Source organism: Phocoena phocoena, chromosome 12 (genome assembly GCF_963924675.1).
Source record: "Phocoena phocoena chromosome 12, mPhoPho1.1, whole genome shotgun sequence".
Lineage (NCBI taxonomy): Eukaryota > Metazoa > Chordata > Mammalia > Artiodactyla > Phocoenidae > Phocoena > Phocoena phocoena.
The window spans coordinates 1,370,324-1,392,275 of NC_089230.1; the positions used below are offsets into that span (position 1 = coordinate 1,370,324).

The following is a 21,952-nucleotide window of genomic DNA, read 5'->3' on the forward strand; positions in this document are numbered from 1 at the left end:
TCTCCATCCGCCGTGGCCTCTGCCGGCATCTCATCTCTGCAACGGTCACATGTGTGGCCTCCCGTGGCCTTCAGCTGCCACACGTGGGTGTGCAAGGCTCTCCACCAAGGAGACAGAACAGGGTGGGCTCTCCCTCCTTCTCCTGGTCAGAGGGCACCCTGACGTCAGATCAGAACAATGAACTCTGTGTATCAGGTCACCCTCTTCCCACACAGAAATCCCACTCGTCGAAGACTCACGCTCTGTGCCCTTTAAGTCAGGAAAACCACTAGGTAAACCTAAGTCTACCAGTTATCACTCAATACAGAAGAGTCAGAAAGGCTCAGAATAGGAAAAGAAACCCCGCCTGGTGCCCTTAATTTGCAAACTCTTTTCCAGGCATCCAGGGCCTCCTGTGTGCCCCTTGCTGTGCTGGCTGGTGGGCGTCCCAGGGGTCAGCCCATCTCTCAGGAGAACCACGTGGCACACAGGGTGGAGCTTGTAACTCAACACCTGCAAAGCCGCATCAGGTACCCTGGATGCAGTGGGCGCACACATGGTTGGCGTCAGCCAGGGGTAGCCTCCCCAAGAAGCCGGGTCCTGCAGGGTGCACAGAGGACCGGGGAAGGTGCAGCAGGGGGTGATGGGCAAGGTCCTGGCGACGGAGACTCCCCGTAGCCGTGAGGAGCCCTGCAGCTGAGACAAGAGAAGGCGGAAGGGGATGAAGGAAGTGACGGGCAGGCCTGGGAGCAGGGCACGTAGGTTGGTTCAAAAGCCGCTGAGATTAAGAGATGTCAGCGCAAAATGAGGCAGGGCAGGTTTGCAGAGGGAGAAAGTGTGGTCGGATGCCTCGGTATGAGTCGTGTGAGGAAAGTTACAGAAGAAACGAAGAATCTTCGAGATCCAAAATCATGACCCATTTCTCAAGAAGCGACCCCTCAGGCTGGGACTTGATCTGTCCATGGGGTAAAAGATTAAATGCTTTTTAATGCCTCCGAAGATTAAATGCTCATTTTCCCTCAGTTAGTGTGAGCCGGGGAATCTGCGCACTCCCCTACACAGCATGTAGATAAACATCTGGCAATCAACAAAGCCCCTAAAACGTGAATCGTGTGTGAGGATATTATCAGCCTGGCTTGAAAAATAAAGGACCCTTATTGGCCGAAACTTAGAAAAACTGCTTAAAATGAAAACCATCCCTTTTTAGAAGAAAACGCATTGGCACGTGACTTAACAAGTGTCTGCCTACCCACCACGGTGCTGTGTTATCCTGGAAATTGTTTTCTCCTCTCCATAAGAACAGCCTCGATCCAGGAGTTATTTTAAGACCTACTTGTTTTTCCCTAATAAGGATAATTATCTCCAAAAAAGCAAAATGATTAAGTGGTCATGAACGGTACACTCCCAAACATCTACAATTGCAAAACAAGCTGACCTTTACCGAGCTTGTGGAAGATGGTTTTCGTGCCTGGGGACTTGGGCTTCTCTGAAGGTGGGGGAAGGAAAGGGCACCTTTGTGCTCAGCCTAACCGACCTCCTCTCCGACGGGGTGCGGTTTCTGTAGCTCTGAGGTGCACCTCTTCACACGGTTTTCCCTGAAGTGCTAGATGCTCTTTCTCTAAATGGCCCATCTGACTCCCAGACGAGCCAGGAGTGATGTCACATGGTACTTCTCAATATCCAGGGTCAGCACTTCCCAGAAGACGAGTGACCACTGCAGCCTTTAAATCCAGAGTCCCAGCCCAGGGTTCCATGTACTGGATTCCACCACGAACGCACATTCCTTCCTAGCCAAGCACACCCACCAAGAGGAGATGGGATGGGTTGTGTTCTGCCTGTCGTAGCATCTCTAACTAGTGAAGAGCAGAGCCTGACCGCACATTCATTAATGACATTCATGTTATATGTGCAAAAATCACATGCATCTCAATTTAGAAGTAATGCAGTTTTGGATTATCAAAAAAAAAAAAAAAAAATTGAGGGAACAGTGGTTGACTTCACCTTCCAATGCAGGGGGTGCAGGTTCGACCCCTGGTCAGGGAGCTAAGATGCCACATGCCTCGTGGCCAAAAAACCAAAACAGAAAACAGAGGCAATAGTGTAACAAATTCAACAAAGACTTTTAAAATAGTCCACATCAAAAACATCTTAAAAAAAAAATCGAGAGTCTTGGAACCTCAGAGACAAAGAACAGATTGCCTGAAGTCTCTGCGGCACGGCTAAGACTAGCTAAAAGGAGCAAACATTCACTGGGGTCTTGCCATGGACCAAGCATATGCTAAATCCATTCTTTCCTGTTAAGAAAACTATTGTCCACCGGTGTTAAAACCTGACTGCAGAGGCAAGAGATTGTACCAGACAAGGGAGGGAGAGAGCGCCCTTCTGACTGGAGGACACCATTCGGGGAGCTCCAGGATCCAGAAAGCAGCCTGATTCATGAACATAAACCCCACTGACCACGCACACAGAGAGACATCGTGCGATGATCACAATAATGTCAGAGATTCCTCCACCTGCATCGAAAGGAAGGTGTGGAGAGGGGAAACAGCGGAAGACCCACGACAAATGTCTCAGAACAAGCATGAGGCAGCAGAGTGGTTTTGGCAGCATGGCTGTGCTCTGCTCCCCCCGTCCCCAGACCAGGTCCTGCCTTCTCTGCTCCCTCTGTGTCCAGTGCCTTCGTTCCAGGTATGGCTGGAGGGATATGGAGGTGGATGGGTGACCCTCTAGTCTTCTCTACCTCTGCTCACAGCAGAGAAACATCTTTACCTTTCGGACTGTAAAACCCTCTTTATCATTGACAGTACAAATCATGCAAGGACCACAGAATTTTTCTAAACAGGAAATTATCCAGACTCTGTGTAAGACCAAGATCCACCACTCGCTCTAGAAGAAAGACGTTAGAGAATGGTTTTCATGGTCTCTGAGGCTGTGGCTACGTGTACACAATCTGGAGGCATTTAAAGGAAAGAAAGAGGATGGAAATGAAGCAAAATAGCCTCCAGCTTGGCTGCATCCCACCGATGCCCGTGAAACTGCCATGATGCAGGAGTCATGTCGCTAACCCTGAGATCTCATCAGATAACTGCAACCCGGCGGGGGTCGGCCGGCGCGGGGCTCACGCCACACGACCAAGTTCAACCTCACATAAATTCCTGGAAGACGCTGGGTCCAGGCGGGGCTCGAGGTTTAACTGTTGGAACCGTCATTTTTGGTGTATCACAAACACTTATGGGCTTTCTGATCAAAGAGAACATCCATAAAACATTTCTGGGAATGTATTTTCAATAATCATAAGGTTAAACTCACTGCCTCTGTTAATTTGAAATCATTCTTTGCAACTAAATTCGCTTGAGATCCTTCCTCATCCTAAATCTGCAAGAAAACTCGAAGTGGCAGCTGGCGCATCCGACCGAACCCGTCGTTCCACTCACCTTGGAGCTGGCGGCCCTTGTACAAATCCCTTGTTTTGGTAGGATGAGCCCTGGCCGTGTTGTCACATTTCGGCTGTTCGTACCTAGGAGGAGGGGAAGGAAAGAGAGAAGAGCCAGTTAGAGACATCGCGATGGGGGCTGCCTTCCACACCCGTGTGTTCACACCGCAGGCTTCCTTGGTCCCCGGGACACACTGGGCATCTCTTCCTCGCGTTACAGCGCTCGGGATGTATGACCTTTGGTGACCTTTGTGGCAATTTAGTATATTCTTCACAGTCAGTAGGAAGAAGCAGGACGCCCAGCGCTCTGTTCCTCCATCCAGTTTCTGAAACACAACCTCTAGAGTGGCTGCCGAAAGCCCCTGCCTAGGACGGGATTTTGATACGGTTCAGGGTGGGGGGAGGGGCGGAGGAGGGGAAATGCGAGCACAATCCGTACGTGAGGGCAGGGTCACAGTCCCCGGGAAAGAGTGCAAAGTCTCAGAGAGGGCCTCCGAATTCTAGACTGCTATGTTACTCAAAGGCCAACGAATTCAAAATCTAACTCCCGAAGCTACAAAAGGTTGTCTCAGGGTTCAAAGAATAAAGAGTATGTTCTGAGGGGCTTCCCTGGTGGCGCAGTGGTTGAGAGTCCGCCTGCCGATGCAGGGGACGCGGGTTCGTGCCCCGGTCCGGGAAGATCCCGCATGCCGCGGAGCGGCTGGGCCCGTGAGCCATGGCCGCTGAGCCTGCGCGTCCGGAGCCTGTGCTCCGCAACGGGAGAGGCCACAACAGTGAGAGGCCCACATACCGCAAAATAAAATAAAATAAAAAGAGTATGTGCTGGGCCCACGGAGTCAACAGGAACAGGGTGGCCCTTGGTATCTGAGCAGGCGGGACCCGGGGTGCCTGCCGGCTACTTCACTTCGGGCAACGGGCACTTCGCAGTAATTCTGGATGGATCTGCCGGCTGGGCTCTAGATCCAGGCCCAGGTGGACAGCTCGCCCAGCGGAGCCTCCTTCAAGGCTCTTTATAAAGCCCCTTGGGTGGGATACGTGGAGAGACTCCCAGCACCCGCCCCTCTGGTGGGAGACTCAGGGAGATGCACATCCCCTGGGGGGAAGCGCCCAGTCTTATGGGGACGTCGACAATTCAGTAGCAGGCCTGGCGGCTGTGAGAACCTGCCCTTAGGGCTCTTAATGCAGTCTCAGGGGTCAGGAAGGATTCTTGGAAAATGTGAACGACAGTCAGAGCCGGTCGGGGGTGGGCGCAGGCGGGACGGTCAGGTCCGCGGGCTGCTGATTCTCTGGATATGAACAAAGTCCCCTTGAGGCCTCACCCTCTCTCGCTGCCCGTTTCCCCTTTTCACTCTCTCAGAAAGAGATACGAGATCATGTTTACTTCATAGGGATCATTTCTGATTCTTATTTTTCATTATTTCTTGTTTTCCCACCCTAGAAAATAAAAGAATGAAATTTCTCGCTGAAGGGATCCTTTCTCGGCATCCCTTCCTGGCGCCCGGGGAGCCGGGGCCGGTCTTGGAGGGTCGGGTCCAGCGTGGTTGAAACACAGCCAGGGCACCACGAGCTCCTCCAGCCACTCACATCCTGAATAGCCTCTTTGATACCAGAAAACTTAACACCCCACTCACACAAACTTAATATGCCTTTTTGAAATGTTGTTTTTGAAATTAAAGAGTCCCTGACACACTCCGGCTAACAGTTAAGCTATCACGTTTTCGCCGAAAGCCATTGACTCACATCCTTTGGAAATGCAGTGGGGTTCAGTGCAGATGGCACTGGAACCACGGTCACAGGAATGAACGGGGGCGAAGGGACCTCTTACCCACCTGGTGTCTCCTCTCCCACCTGGGACTGAGACAGGTAGGTAAGGAGCCAGAAATTCCCTAGGGGAACATTCGGGAGAGAAGCCAGGTAACGGAGAGATGGCTAAGAGCTCGTCGCTACTCACGCTTGTTAAATCTGGGGAAACGGAGCACGTGCTCAGGACTGAAAACTCCTCGTTTCAGACTCTAGATCAGCGTCCGTGGGGCTGGGGAGGTTGGAAGTGGTACCCACGCTACAGCTGACACCTTCACAGCCAGCAACCAGTGAAATGTGAGCTGTGAAAGGACAAGCAAAGTCCCAGCTCCTAACCAAGCAGGTACAACTAGGGATGGGGCTCCCGGGGAGGCCGAACGGCCCAGCCACCCCTGGGATGTTTGACCTGTGAGAACGTCAGCCACCGGCCATTCTGTCATGTTAAGAAGTTGGACCGCTAGTACGAACTCTGTGTACAGCCTGTCAAAGGCGTGGAGTCAACGCCGGTACCCCCATGTGGTGATAAGAAACCACAAAACTGCCAACCCCATCCTGAGTCTTTGAAGCCGCCTGGAAATTAAAATTAACCTTACTGCGTGATCATCCTGGTTTTGCTCCATATCTGGGCTGTAGATGTCTCAAGAATCCCAGCACTGATGTTGATATAAAGATGTACGTTTAAACGGCAGCATTCTGCTCCTTGTAAAGAACACTGGGACTTGCGGACATGACAATCTCAAGAAATAGAATCAGTGCCTTCGAAGATAAAGCCATTTAAATGGTGCTGACATCTGTCAGCATCCTTTCTAATAGTGTTTATTTTCACTTATTTGTATAAGATAAAAAAGCACATCTCTTAATCGTCTGGTTGCCCATCAGATACCAGGCTCTCTGCCAGGGAGAAATTCGATTTCATGCTCACACGGCCAGCAAGCCGCGTGGGCTCCACAGGCTGGGGACGGGGTCCTCGTGCCAGGCCAGAGCAGCCTGCAGCCTGGTGGCGGGTGGACAAACCCTCATTGGCCAACAAGAAAGTGAAAGAGAAGTCCCTCCGTTCTGGGCGCTAATGTAGTAGCTGGCGGTCAGCCTGATCCACGCTTAACCCGATAGCTCACGCCAGCTCTCCCCTCTATTAATCAGCGACCTGCCCCCCTCCTCCCAGGTCCTGCTCCACCACGCGTGGCCTGGGCTCCGGCCTGCAGGGGCTCTGAACGCCTTGGCCAAGATGTCAGTTTTGACTCAAAAAGGCAGGGAGACCAGCAGATGCGTCAGCACGCGGTCCAACTCATGTTTCTACCTGACGACCAGCCCACCTAGAAATTCTGCCCCGTGGCTGCTCTCTGCCTCTGTGCGTTTATCGTCCTTGGCACAAGCCTGTAACAAAACGTGTGCTTTGTAATTACCCTTCCTGATGACACAGGAAAGGAGGACTAGCTTACAATGAGAATGCGTTTGATATTTATGTCATCTCACTGTTCTTGGGTTTTTAAATTATTCTTCCCCATCAGAAAATATAGAGAATGATTCGGGCGGGGGGAACTTGAACTGTCTACCCAAACATAAATCAAAACTATAAAGTATCTCCCTGGAACGGCTTATTTCAGAAAAATTGCAAGAAAATAGCATTTATGCACCAGAAAGTATGTAAACAATAATGCAGAAGACTTTCTGTGACATTGCTACTCAATCACAGCAGAAGCAGGGGTAAGTGAGGGCTGGTGACGCTGGCCAGCATCTCATAAGATATGCCTTAAACTTGACGATTTTGACTGATTTCCCAGTATCCATGTAGAAATCTGTTTAAACCAGTTCCATTTCTCTTGCCAGTGATGGGTTTAGCTGTAGTCACATGATCCAATTACGGCCAATAATCCATGACTTAAGTCAGCTAGGGGACTTTTAGGAAAGGTTGTTTGGTTCCTAAGAAAGAGAGAGATGGGCTGTGTGTCCTCTGAGCGTGTGGTGTCTGAATGAGATGGCCGGATCCCTGAAGCCATCTTGTGACCATGAGGGGAGTCTGTCCAAGGGCAAAGGCAACACATGAGGATGTCAGAGGAAAGACCTGGGAGACCCTATGTCCTCAGTGACATCACCAAGTCACAGCATCCACTGAAAGGGAACTCCTTCCATCTCTGCACCCCTTCCTTAGATTACATAGTCCCTCCCTGTTTATGCCTATTTGTCAGGTTTATCACTAACAGAAGTGAAGAGTTTCCTAATCGATACATCCTCCCTTTTGACCAAAACGTAACTAGATTCTAGCTCTGGGACCTACGCTGTCGGGGGGCCACATTCCCCCCTCCGTCTGGACTGCCCCCCGCAGATATCATCGGCTTGCTCCCCAGATCCTTCTGGGCCTGAATCCGACCTCAGCATTTTGGGAGCCCCCGGCCATCCCGCTGAAGCTGCCCCTCCGTTCCCTATTTCCCGTGTGTCGTCCTCCAGTGCAGCTATCACAAGCCGGCACATGACCTCATGTTCAGCTTTTCTGCTTCTGCGGTTTGGTCTGTGTCCCTTTCCCCCCATGGAACATAAGCTCCATGGAGGCACAGGGTTCTGTCCGCTTTGTTCCCTGAATACCCCCAGCCCCTAGAGCGGCGCCTGCAACATTGAGGGATTTCAAACGTTTAGTGAATAAAAAGTGAACCTCTGGGTGACAGGGAGGGGACTGTTTCTCGGAGCTTTAAGGGATCGTATTGCTTCTGTGCTAGACTCTGTCACACGTAGAACCTGCTCTGCGTGGCCTTGGGGGCCCAGGGGGTGGCCCCGTCCATGCCTGGGTGCTGAATGATGGGGCCCAGGGCCCTCCCTGACAGGTGGTAGCCTGGTCAGAGGGTGACATTCTGGCCAGTTAGAGTGAGGGGAGGCCCACCGAGGGTCCATGGGGAAGGCCTTTCTTGCTGTCAGCAAAGCCACATTATGCTGTCACGGCCGTGTGATGCTTCTAGAAGTCAGGACAGGAATCAGGCCAGAGCGTGCTTGCGTACTGAAGATGCAGAGCAGAGGGAACAATAGCGGCTCATGAAAATCACGTCCTTTAACCGCGGAAATAATCGGAGCCTCTGTCCCCGAGAGCGTTGGGTGCGGTCACGTTTAAGACTGGTGGGCCGTAAGGACAGCTCAGCCTCGATGGACGGAGCCCTGTGGGAAACGTGTGGGTTCTGACACCCCCCTCGCTACTAGCCTCAGTTCTGATGGTGTCGGGGTCATGACAGTCAGCATCGGAGAGGATGAAGAGAGGAATGAACGAATGAGAGAAAAGTACAGCTCGAGTAGGAGGGGGTCTCCTCCCCTGGGTCTAATTTAAGTCTGTTTCTTGAAACTCAAAGAAGACAGAGTCCCTCCCTCCTATACAAAAAATAGGGAAAATGAGAACTTGGTACTCTGTTCCAGAGAAGTCTGGACAGAATGAAATCAGGACGGACAGGAGGGAGGAGGGCTTCTTGTGTTTCTCGTCTGACTGTAAGATAAAAATGTTTATAGGTTCTACAGGGACAGTGCGATAAAGCTGATCTCAGCATCTGAGCCAGTCTTGGAGGCCTGGCTCTGACAGCGTGAGGACTTTTGCTGGCCGGAGCTATGAGATCGTTCTGAGTGCCCCTGCAGCTGGGCCTGGGGTCCACAAGCCTGAGTTTGAAGTAATGGAAATGTCATTTCCCAAGAAAGGTTTCTTAGAAAGGATCACTCCCTACATACAGATGCGTTCAGGAACGAGCAGAGCAATTTCTCACACAAAACCCTGGGAAGATTTATGTTCTCTTTATGTTTGAAACAATCGACCACCCGCAGAGGGAACCTCAGTCTCTGGCCTGGACACCCCATCGAGGTCCAGGGTGGCCGGGGCCTGGGGTTCCCATCCCCAAGGAGCCTGGTCTCCCGAATGAGCCAGATGGGGCTCCAGGTGTGGCTGGACTTTCTCATGAGGAAAAGTCAGCTGGTTACCTGTCCTTCCAGCTCCCGGAATCTACATGGGCGCGTTTCCCCTTCTACATGCACCACGGTCACCCTTGAGAAATTGGGGGAAGTACCTTAGGAGGCACCAAGGTCCTCAGGCCTCAGTGCTGCAGAGGGAACCAGGGCGTAAACTGGTTCACACGTGAGAGGTCATAGTGTCCTTTACCTGTAAACTACTTTTATACCAATCTATGAAAAACCAAAGGTCAATTCATATGACCAAGAGCCACAAAAACATCCTTTTACTTGTTCACACTATTTCCAGGAACAAATATCAGGTCTTCTCCCGGTGCTATTATAAAATGACTTGCTTTGGGCTTCCCTGGTGGCGCAGTGGTTGGGAGTCCTCCTGCCGATGCAGGGGACATGGGTTCGTGCCCCGGTCCGGGAAGATCCCACATGCCGCGGAGCGGCTGGGCCCGTGAGCCATGGCCGCTGAGCCTGCGCGTCCGGAGCCTGTGCTCCGCAACGGGAGAGGCCACAGCAGTGAGAGGCCCGCGTACGCCAAAAAAAAAAAAAAAAAAAAGACTTTCTTTGCTCAGACTCACACAAAACATGAAAGAATGGGTCGGTTTGTATTTCAGATCCTGAGTAACTACTGTTGCCCCTGACCTCAGTACTCTCTTTCTTTTTCAGTGGCAATCTCAGGAGACAGGTATCTCTGGACTACAGAGAGCTGTCCTGGGCAATCGGCTCCTGTGAAATGCGAGGTCCCCTTCACCAACACCGGGGACAAAAGAAGCTGAGGTGATAGATGATACATTCTAGGTGCCCACCCCAGCCTGGATACCAGAGCCATTTTTCAAACTTCCAGCCTGCGTGAATACAGATAGGAGCAAAATTGCCTAAAAAGTCTGTCTTCACCACCCTCGTGCCATCGCTGGCATCGCCAGCTCCTGGTGACGTCAGGGAGATGGGCTCCCACCGGCACAGGCGTTAACGCCACACTGAGAAGTGGGGTGAGGTCCGGGGCACGGGCATCGCATCTGCGGCAGGTGGGAACCATGGGGGCTCTGCATTCCGGGGTCTCCCGGCCCCACGGAGACTTACCTGGTGGACGTGCCCGGGATGGGGCGGCCGGTGTCCACCAGGACGCACCAGCAGTAGCCCGTGGAGGGGTGGCACTGCACCGGCTTGTAGAGGCCGCCGTGGGCGCACTCGGGGATGACCACGTTGTCGTTCTTGGGCTGTCTGGCCTCCTCCAGGGCCGATTGCTGCTCCTGGTCACACGAGGACACTGCAGCGAGAAGGAGAAACGCGTGAGGCCGCGGCGGGTCACCCGGGGAGCCTACAGGGGATGAGACTGAACGGGAAACGGAGGGGCCGGCGAGGAGGGTCAGGGCGGGCGGTCAGCGTCCACAGGTGGATCTGACGCCCCGTGGACCCCCGGAGGCCACAGGTGGGACCCAGGCCCCAGGGACGGCCACGGTCCTCTGCTCTGGGTCCCCATCAGGGGCCCGGGCCAGCAGGCACGTGGTCCAGTCCCAGCGAGTCCTCGCGGCCCCTCCCGCTGCAGCCGCGATGTGCTGGCACCACTACCCACACCCCCCAGGAGGGTCCTGGAAAAGCAGCCCCCCACTCGCCCCGAGGGCTGACTGAGGCTGAGTCTGGAACTCCCAACTGCAATATTTCCGAAACAAGCTGCGTTTCTGGAAATTAGTCAAGAAGAAGACGAGGGACTGTTTTTAAAGCTGTGTCCAGGGCTTAGCGCTGAAGCTCATCCACACGAAAACTAAGCGATCACTTAAAAAATTTCCAGGGCCGGGTATTTCCACGTATAAAGCCTTATGTCTTTTTATGTTAATAAATTCAATTTCTTTTTTGCGTTTAGACATGAGCTTACTTAGATGCACCTTCTGCCCCAAATAGACCGAGAATGCCTTAGAACCATATAAACGAATCCATGCTACTCAGTGATCCTCAGATGGTAATGAATTTGAGTCAAATGAAGGTGAAGACCACTTTATCCCTCACTAGAGATTCACACGAGCTTTAAAATTTAATCCAGAAAACATTGGGCACAGAATATTCCAAATGTTCCTGTTCTGCATCCTTCCAGCCCAAATATATGGCATTAAAAATTCACAGCAGCGAACTAAACCTCCTCCTCGCCCGTGTTAAAGAATTCCAGGGGCTTCCCTGGTGGCGCAGTGGTTGAGAGTCTGCCCGCCGATGCAGGGGACGTGGGTTCGTGCCCCGGTCCGGGAAGATCCCACATGCCGCGGAGCGGCTGGGCCCGTGAGCCATGGCCGCTGAGCCTGCGCATCCGGAGCCTGTGCTCCGCAACGGGAGAGGCCACAGCAGGGAGAGGCCAGCGTATCGCAAAAAGAAAAAAAAAAAAGAATTCCAAATGTGGGCGCTAGTTTCCAGTTTCCGCCCTTGGAGTGGGGTTTCTCTGGCTTGGCCTCTGCACCGAATCACAGCCATCGCGAACAAACAGCCCACCGCAAGACCTCTCACCCTCGGACCCAGGGCTGTCTCAGAACAGGCTCTCCCTCACCTGAGCTGTCATTTGGGATCTAAAGATTCTTTTGTTTTCATATTTCTCCGTAAAAGGGAAAAGAAAACAGACAACATATTGGACGAATATATTTTAAATAAAATCTGTAGAGCAATTTCCTGCTTAGAAAGTAATTTTCCACAAATTATGTTTTAGTCTGCTTTGAAACGAACTAACTACAGTTTACAGGGAGGTTATGACTGTAGATGTGACACCGCACAGGTGGGGAACCCCCGAGAGCTGGGAAGAAGTGTGCTTCTGTGTCAGTGCCGCTGTGGCTGGTGATGGGGGCATGGTACTCAGGAGTTAGGCACCTGACGCAGGTGACAACTCAGGTGACCAGACTGAAGGAGGTTCCCCGTGCAGTGTGTCACAGAAACCCTGTTTCATAAAGGTTAGCTCTCATTTTCATTATTTTTCCAGCACTGAAAAAATGCCTGAAAATATATATATATTTTTAAAATGCCTGGCATATCACAGGCACTCAATAAATCTGTTTTGAGATAACTCATAGTCATGGCATTAATAGTTACAAAACCACCTAGATTTTCTTTCCCTAGTAATTCCATTTACAATCTGAGGATAGTCACATGTACGTTCAATGCTGTGACGAGTTCATCTACTGACTGTATTATCGGATGCTGCTACCGTGTGAGCATGGCATCCCTGCACACGTCCTGGAAGAACACAAAGGTACGGGGAGCCTGGGATTCTCCCCTCACTCCGTCTCAGAAGACACTCACGGTGCTTCCTCCTTGGGTGACCTCAGCCTCCTGAAAATGGACGAGGAGGGTGGAAGCTGTAATGCTGTGTGTCCAGACTGACGTCTTGTAGGATAATCTCAAAGCCCAGGGTGGTTCAAATCTCACCGTCATTCTACATTGTTTAATGAACACGAGAGAAGAAGGAAGAAACGGCCCTTGAGCCACGCCATGCGGTTCTGTTCCTAACAGCGAGGGCCCTGGTCCCTGCTACAGAGACAGCCCTGCACCCTCAGCTTCCGCCCCCTTTAGGAAGGAATGTGGTCTGTGAGTATGTGGACCAGGGACCAGGTCCCGAGCCGCTCCGGGACCCTGAGCTGTCTGAGCTGCCCTCTGCTCTCCGAGGCATCCATGTAATTCCATTAAATTCCCTGTGGCTTTCGTTTCCAGAAGTGGATCTTTTTTTGGGGGGTCGGGGCAGTCTGCAAGTTAAGAATTTTAAATAGCAAAGCTATGATTGTAAATCAGCCCGACATCCGGATCGGGCACGTGCTTTCCACCAGAAGTCATACTGTACTGACTGGTGCACCCAACAAATACCGCAGCAGGCACTGCTCTGGGTGCTAACAGGGTACCCGGGTAGGGGCTTTCCAATACACGCTTCATCTCTCATACACACAAAACATGGATGGTGCTGCATTTCTTATAACAGCACCACCCAATGTTTTAAAAATTTCATACTGATCGTTTCCTAGAAGTTCTGTACTTTTCTAAGCACTCTAGATTCTGCTCAGCAAATACATAAATCAAACCGACCCCCTGTGTTACAGGGTTAATTTAACGAGGCTTTCGCTCCAACTGTGACTAGGAAACTGGCTTGGGATCAAAATGGCAATGACTCACATTTCTTTCTGAAGTGACCAATTCGTTACTTTAGATCATGGGGGCAACCTAAGGAGGACGGAGGCTGAGCTACAGGGTTTCAGAGGCAACTAGTTCCTGTCTTTTGAAACCCTCAAAGTAGCTGGTCCGTCCCTAACTGGAGTTCCACATGCAGGCGGCTCAGCTGATGGCGGGGCCTGCTCCAGGAACCTCTCCTGGAGACACATTGCTTACTTTCCTGTGCACTTGGCCCTTTTTCAGAAGCTTTACTCGTGAACAGAATTTATGGTGTGATTATCTGGGCACAAAATGCTCTCCATGCTCTATCCAAGAACATACTGTATCTATAGAAATAGTTCTGGAAAGGTCTTGAAATGGCCCTTCTGAGGATTTTACATCACACTTGAAGGCTCACCATAAGAGGGTGGTATCGATTAAGTCAACCACCTCCTCAAATTTGCTGAGAATGTTGTAAAACACGGTAGACATCGTTGCCTAGTCAGAAGAGATTCCGTGTTTGTTTATATAAACATCCTGGCTGAAGTTAGAACCGTTCACTTATGCAATTTTATTTGGTAAACCTGGCTCCGTGTGGGGAATTCAGTTTCTCTTACGGGAGAAATGCAATTACACTTTACATTTTAGGGCCATATGGAAGGAAGCAGATCTTCTTTAAACAAACTCATGATGGTCCAAGGGAACAGAGGCTAAAGGGCTGTCCCATCTGTCTAACAGTCACCCTCCTGAGACAGCTGAGCTCTGCCCCATCCCGCTGGGGCCAAAATGAGATGGCTGAGGGGAAAAGCTCCTGGAGCGGGATTCTCTCCGGCAAAGACGCCCCTGCTCTGTGCAGGATGTTAATCGCGCCTGGAAAAGGAGATGAACGGCCAACAGGTCGCATTTCATCGCACTGGAAACTCACCCGATCGCTGAGACACACGGGAACGGGACTCCAAAAAGACAAGTCCCAACCACGTTTTAGAAAAATGTCAGTGAGATCTCATCACATGGTGGGAAAGAGCACAGAAAAAGGGACTCTTGAGAGAAAGCAAAAATGGAGAGGGCCGAACAACGATGGTGGAAATAGGCGAGAGGGAAGGAGGGGCGGTTGGAAGGCGCTTGTGAAGTTCTGGTCGGGACTGGCTGAGGACCAGGTGAAAGCGTGTGTACCAGTGGAGACGCCTGCAGCTGGCTGATGGTCAGTGTCGCAAAGGGCACCAAAGCTGGAGTTTTGCAGTAATTATCTCATGAAAAGTTAGGTTTGAAACCATTCCAAAAGGATGTCCTCCCATGGATAAAAATAAAGTTTGGGGTTCTGGAAATAATTCAGCAAGAAAATAAAATGACTAATGCTCACAAAATTCAAATTATACCATCCACTTTCATAGGTTAGATGAAAATGTTTACGTTTTCTTTCCTATTCAGACGAGATCAGGCACGTGCAGGGTGGTACGACCGACCGTGACTTCTTTCCTATTCAGAAGGGCTTTGACTACATAATTTTCTCTTATACCGAATGTTGGGGAGTTAATGTGTGAAAGAAGAAGAATTGAAAGAGAAAAAATGAACAGGAGGAATTTTAACGTGAGGGCGTCCAAAGGAAGGTGAGCTGTGTCGAAAGAAGCCACTGAATTTGTCCAAGAAAAACCACCCAAAGAGAGTCCCCATTTGAGGAATACGTTGCGGGCAAAGGAAAAGTTGAGAGATTATTTAGAATTGATGATTGGGTTGAATAATTTTGTTGGATAAAGCCTGAAGCATTTTTATAGGCAGCAATAACAAATCGTATCCATTCTAAAAACATGGTCTGCAGACTTGGCCGTATTTCAGAAGGATGCCCACTGCAGCTGTCAGTCTTGTGGTCAGCTCTCCTTCTGAAGGGCTTCCCGTTAATATTGGGGGTTTTATGGCAGACACAGAAAACCCTACCCACAAAATGAAAATTTGGTAACCTGGATGCTATTAATACATTTTATAACTTACACTCACCAAAAGACACTATTAAGAAAGTGAAAAGGCAAGCCCCAGGCGGGGAGAAAATGTTCGTAACACACACACCTGACAAAGATTCAGGTTATGTCAATAACCCCTACAAATCAATAAAAAGGACAAATAATCTAATTTAAATTGGGCAAAGATTTGAACGGACAATTCAAAACGAAAAGTATGTGACTGAACGGTAAGCAGTGAGAAAACTGCCGGGCGTCCCCAGTCCCCAGGAAAATGCAAAGTAAACCCACAGGAGGTACCTCCGTGGGCCTGCGGGAGGGGCCCTGATGACCCACACCAGAGGCCCCCGAGGCTGGCGACGATGTGGTGCAGTGGGGACCCTCCTGCGTTCCTCACACAGGTGTGAAGTCTACACCAGGTGTTCACCCAAGAGTAATTAGAACACACATCCACAGAGCGATGAGTACAGAACGCACACAGCAACTTTACTCATCACAGCCCCCAAACGGAAACAACTAAAACAGCCATTTACTGGAAAATGCCCAGATCGTGGTATATGCATACGATATACAATTGCGCATATAAACTAGAGAATAAGTGACCAACAAGAGTGAATCTACAAACTATTACAATGAGTGAAAAAGGCAGAAACCAGGACTTATATGGTGCCATCGTTCCATTTATACAAAACTCTAGCCCGGGTAAAAGGATCGTCGAGTGATGGAAACCTAAGCGGCGGTGGCCTCCAAGCAGGCCTGGCCCGGGAGAGCCTGAGAGCGTCGGCGGTGGTGAAGACCTCCTGTCCTGGGGGACACACACGCTGCAGCCCACCTCACTGTGCAGAGACACGTTCCTGATAGACAATCGACACCTAAATGACTCGTAAAAAGTTCTCTTAATAAAAATAAAATAGGGATCCTAAGATATGAGAAAATATCGACCACATTTTAATGGGCAATATATTTATTTTCCTTTTTGGTATATCTGAAGATGGACAGTATCTCGGATTCAGTGATAAACCAAATACACGTGCGAGTCCATCGCTGGCTCCCAGGAACAGTACTTAACAAATGCTTAGTCTTTTCTTTCTTTTTGTCCAACAGGATGTGGTGTTCCATTACCCACTAAACAAACACAGCAAGCTTGACGTTACACCAGTATGGCCAGCTTTGTTCATAATAAGGCTCTTGGTAAATTAGGACATTGGGATTGACATCTACACACCACTACATATAAGACAGATAACCAATGAGGACTTACTGTAGAGCACAGGGAACTCTACTCAATGTTCTGTAGTAACCTATATGGGAAAAGAATCTGAAATGGAAGGGATATATGTATATGTATAACTGATTCACTCTGTGGTACACTTGAAACTAACACAACATTGTAAACCGACTGGACTCCAATGAAGATAATAATAGTAATAATAATAAGGCTCTCGGGCCTCTAAGTACTGACTTAATTGGGTAAGGACAGTTTTTTCTATGAGAATGTGCAGAATCTGCTCAGGTCCCGTGTCCAACGGGCATTAGTCTGCTCTGCAGGAACTAGAGCCTAAGCTACGGGCAGTTTTCACATCCAGCCGTACGTGCTGCTGAAATGACCGGGTGGGTCCATCTGTCCCCCTGCTCTCCTCCCAGCTTTCTGGGTGCAGTCCCTGTGTTCTGCCTCAGTGTCCTCTGCTGGCCGGGATCCTGTTGCTCTGGCCACCCTGCTGCACTGCCAGGACCTGCGTGGACTAGTTTGTTTATCTTCGAAGGCCTTGGCCAAGTCCAGTTGCCACGGCAGCCACCAGCTGGACGGCTCGGAAATGCATCGTTTCCCCATCCAACACTCACGGCCGTCCGGACGGCGCTCTGCTGGGCCCTCAGTCCCCACCCCCTCAGCTTCTCTCACTCGGGATGATTATGTACTGATTTCCAGGAATAAGTGATGACACGTTGGCCCAATCCATCTTCTCTCCCCATCACCAGGGGTTTTGCGGCTCCCCCCGACACTGGCAGGGTGTCTCCCCTGTCCTGTGACATTGGGCTCAGACGTGGGAACTGCATTGCTCGTGGGGTGTCTGCAGGCTGGGACTGGACACCTGTATGCGTGTGGGCCACTCTCCTGCCCTTAGGTGTTGCCAGGAGCGGGGCATCCTCCGGTCTCCTCACTCACATCCTCCTCACTCCTCACTCACTCAGAGGAGAGATGTATGGGACAGACCCAGACCCACATGAAGCCTGGAGCCTCCCAGCAGAGCCCAGCCATGATCAGCAGATGCATGAGAAATGAACACTTGTCACTGATCACAGCTAACATCCTGGGGCTATTTGTTATGAAGCAGTAGCTGTCAGATACAATAGGCATTCTGGTGTCAGCTTCAGAGGGCAAAAATCAGCATCTTCTATTTTCTTTGCATTTCCTTATAGTATTTTCATAATTCTCTCAAAAACTACACCTAGTTAAACCACCAAATATCTTGCTTCTCCTGACATTTTGCCACTCGCCCTCATCAGTACACGGCCCCTGCCTTTCACATGCATAAGGTCAATGGCACATTAACATGTGCTCAGCAAATACGGTGGATGCGGGGCTGGCCTTCCCACAAGGAAGCAGGGTTTCAGAGGGAGGGTCCACGGCAAGCGGTGGGCTGCCGGGCAGCAGGAGCCAGAGTGGGGGCTCTGGAGCAGGTAAAGCAATTTCCACAAGCAGCGGAAAGCCTTTTAAGGAGGAGTGCCAGGATCATATCTGTGCTTTAAAACCCTGCTGGCAAAGCTTGCAGACAAAAGACCAGTTCAAGGCTGTCTTTAGTCCCTACAAGGGATAACGAGGGCTTAATCCGAGGCTACCAGACACACATGATAGAAAATAACAAATCCTGGAACGTTAGTAAACGCAGATTGAAATGCACAGGTAACTCGGCACAAGGCAACGACGAGGTACCAAATTAAAGGTGGGACCACCGTTCCCCTGCGGACCAAGGATGCCATCACCTCCAGAGGCCCTCACGTGGACATGCGTACTAACCTCGTCAGGACACTGAATCAACAGGAAGACTCACACCTTCACGCTACTTGCCTTAAAATGTATATGACCGCTATTGGGGCTCATAAAGTGGACACTATGTTCTTTAATACGATACCTAACCGCTGTGTGTGATTATGCATCGCTTAGCTGGTGGATACTAAAAGCTTAACTGCTACATAGAATGGAAGTCTGTGAAGTATTCTGAGGTTTACAAAGGACTTCACATATAAAAATACTTCGGGGATAAAATAATAAACAATCTGTCAAGTAGGATTCACTTATAAAACGCATATGAGGGACTTTCCTGGTGGTCCAGTGGTTGAGACTTCACCTTCCAATGCAGGGGGTGCAGGTTCGATCCTTGGTCAGGGAGCTGGGATCCCGCACGCCTTACAGCCAAAAGGCCAAAGCATGGAACGGGGGCAGTGTTGTAATGAATTCAATAAAGACTTTAAAAATGGTCCACATCAAAAAAATCTTTGAAAAGAAAAAGAAAGCACAGGAGTTTTACACACAGCAGAGATCGGAGATTGACACTCGGTAACATTTAGTGGGTTCTTATGACTACCTGCTTTTCAGGTATTAATTGGCTTGATCACACCATAATGGAGAAGAATGTATAAAAAATATGTATAACTGGATCACTTTGCTATAATTCTGTGAGGTGGGATTATTGTTATCATTTTGCTAGTTCCATGACTGAATCAGAGAAGGTAAAGACGGAGTGTCAGAGACAGGGTTTAAACTGAGCCATCCTGGCCTCGAAGTCCTGGTCTGAGGTCAGGCCCGCTCTCTTAGAATCGATTACTTAATTTTTACATACGTTGTCTTCATCAGTCATGGAATTGTCTGTGGTTTTCTTTTTAATTGCACAACACAGATGATGAAAGAAGGAAAAAAAGAAAAAGAGCTGCCCCTTTAGAATTTGATTTTCTAGAAATGGCAGAGTGGGTGGGGGGGAGACCTTGAAACTTACAGTTTTGATGGAATATAATTATTCACGCGTCCACTTTCAGTAAAACATCAAACTGGGATTCACGGTGCTGAGGCTTTGCGCATACGTGACACATGTTTACGATCAATTGTATAATTTAATTCCAAAGGAAGAGTTTTAAGATTAGCTTTTGAATCCAGGATTGTTGCCATAACATTTACAGGCATGGTGGGCAGGGAACCCAGCTATATGCATATTCTCCTTTAATCCTGGTAATAACAGACCGAGGTATACGTATTACCATGTGTGTTTTACCAGTGAGGAAACACGGGCTCTGAAAAGTTTTATATCTTACTCAGGATGGCAGAGTCAGGCGAAGCTGGGTGAGAATTCACACTCACACCAAGGCAAACAAGCCGCATCCCACACACGGCACCCCTGCCCCTCTGCCCTTGGAAGCTACATACCAGTCCTGTCTAGAAACATCCCCAAAATGGTATAAACAGGTAACACGGGAAGCCCACAGTCAAACGTGTATTTCCAAAAAAAATAAAGATTTGGATGTAATTCACAGATACAGTTTCTTTGGAAAGAAAAGAGTGACCCCGGGTGTCCATTCTAATTGCTTTCTTCCCATGTTTATTCCCGTAGCAACAGACCTAAGTAACCGTTTCCAGCCTGAACCCGAGTCCCAGACAGGGGAGAGAAGTGACCCAGCGCCGTGAGCCCCGGCGAAGACCACCCACCCCAGAAGGACCTCAGAGCCCCTGACAGAGAATGGCCCAAAACACACCCGCTTCCATCCTAACCTCTCTCTGTATCTTCTAGATTGTTTTATCAGTGACAGTCTCACCGACATCACTCTTGAAAACCTGAATCCGGGTCCCTTTTATTCCGCTCTTTCCTCTGCGTGGACCCTAATTCTCCAGGGTGCTCCCTGGACCCCTGACCTGTCCCCACCCTCACTGCATTGGCCTCAGCGAGTCTCACCAAGGCCTCCACCGCAGGAGCCTCTCCTGCCGCTGCTCAAGGACCCCGAGACCTGGGTCAGCCCTAGCACAGCACCCCGCTCTCTCCAGGACAACAGACAGCTGCCGCGTCCTTTTCTCACTCACAGAGCTGTGGGCAGTCAGCGAGGGGTAAACAGGTCATTGCACCGAAAATGTGCCCTAGAAATGTTACCTGTTTTTCCCTTTAAGTTCTGTAGAGTCAGGAGACATGACAAAAGGAAGTTAAGAAAAGCAGGATGATTTTATATTTGGATGCCTTACAAAAGAAATCAGAATATTTCCCATTGTCCAGAAGGTCTCACATTAAGACCAGCGGTTTAAGCTAACGCAGCTGATTACAACCTATTTTAAAAAACACTGTGTCCACTCAGGCTAGTATCCAGAGGTGGCCAAATTTCTCCAAACTCGTTCTCTTTGCAAGCGGACAAACAAAAGAGGGTTTTACAAAACCCAGACGGGAAAGAGAAAACACAAAGCAACATTCTGACCCAAGCGACACTGCCTCTGGTGCACTGCCCACCCTGGTGTCCTGGACACACCGTGGCCCGGGAAGGACGCCAACCCAGGCTCCAGTACTCACTCACCGAGTGCTCTGGGGGTCTCCCCGTCTACAGAGTGAGGAGAACGGGGCCCATCTGCATCGCCCCTGGGAGTGCTGGATTCAGCAGGGTGCACACAGTCCTGGCACACAGTGCCCCCCCTCCGAGCGTGGCATCCCTTTCTCCCCGGGGGGTGGGGGGGGCGGGATGGATAAGTAAGGGCCCAGACGACTAGGGCAGCAGAGATACCTGCTCAGAGGAGGTGACCCTGCAAACAAGCATCTCACTTCAGGATGAGAGGCCCTGTACTAGAAGGCTTTAACCCTCACAACCAGGAAGAAATGACAGGCCAACTCTTGCGTGTCAGCCTGGAAAATTAAGTGACTTTCCTAAGGCCTCACAACAGTAGAAGCAGGACACAAGCCAGGTCTCCAACCCTGAGTCGATGCTACAGAGCCCCAAACAGAGAAAAGACTGATGCAGTGGGGTCAGCCGTGACCATGGCGGGTCTCCCGGGGGCAACATCCCAGCCCTGGCTCAGCTCCCAGGACACACAGGAACCGACCCATCATGGGAGGCACCGTGCCGTCACAGCCTCACCTTTGTCCAGCCTTTGGTCAACGCCCCACCTGAAGGCGCCCGTACCTGGCCCAGGTCTGAGGGTAAGCAAGACGCTCCTGGAAAGGAACAGGGCTCCAGGCACCACTGCTGGGATGGCTGCCGGACAGCGATGCCCTCACCTCCATCAGCCACTGGGGATCATAGCGAGGTCTGTCCCGCGGGTAAGTGTTTCCCCCAGGACTGCCCACGGCGAGGAATTCTGATATTCTCCAGTTCCTCTCCATCTAATCACTGGACCCGAAATACCCATCCCGAAGGAAACCAGAACCATCAGCCATAATCGGGGTGGGAGGGAAAGAGAGAAGGTCATAAGTCCAAGTTCCAGCAAACCCTGGAACTGGGAGCACAGAGACCTCACGCGCGATAAGTGCCCCGACCGAACTTCGGCCTTAAGACTTTTCTTTGATGCAATGTGGGCAGATTTCAATGGGCAAACAGCCATTTGAAACCAATGAGTGTCTCCAAGGACACAGCGGCGTGAATTCACCTTCCGGGGGGTCTTTCTTCTAAGGAAGCCTTCAGAAAGGATGCTTCATGCCCCACATACAGACTGAACTTCCACGCTTGCTTTTGGAGAAAAATCTGAATCACCTGGAGGTCGATGTCTGGGAATGAGAAGCAAAGTGTTCCGATC

General features: G+C 50.4%; 1 protein-coding gene across 2 annotated transcripts in view; it reads right to left on the minus strand.

Annotated features, from left to right (window-relative positions):
• The window catches only part of SMOC2 (SPARC related modular calcium binding 2), a 153,597-nt gene that overhangs the window by 38,207 nt on the left and 93,438 nt on the right, over positions 1–21,952 (minus strand). For both annotated transcript variants that reach the window (XM_065888721.1, XM_065888720.1), the window contains exons 8-9: positions 10,217–10,403; positions 3,414–3,496 (exon numbers count right to left, since the gene is read on the minus strand). In XM_065888721.1, coding sequence (XP_065744793.1) covers positions 3,414–3,496; positions 10,217–10,403 — 270 coding nt within the window. The remainder of the gene's footprint in view (positions 1–3,413; positions 3,497–10,216; positions 10,404–21,952) is intronic.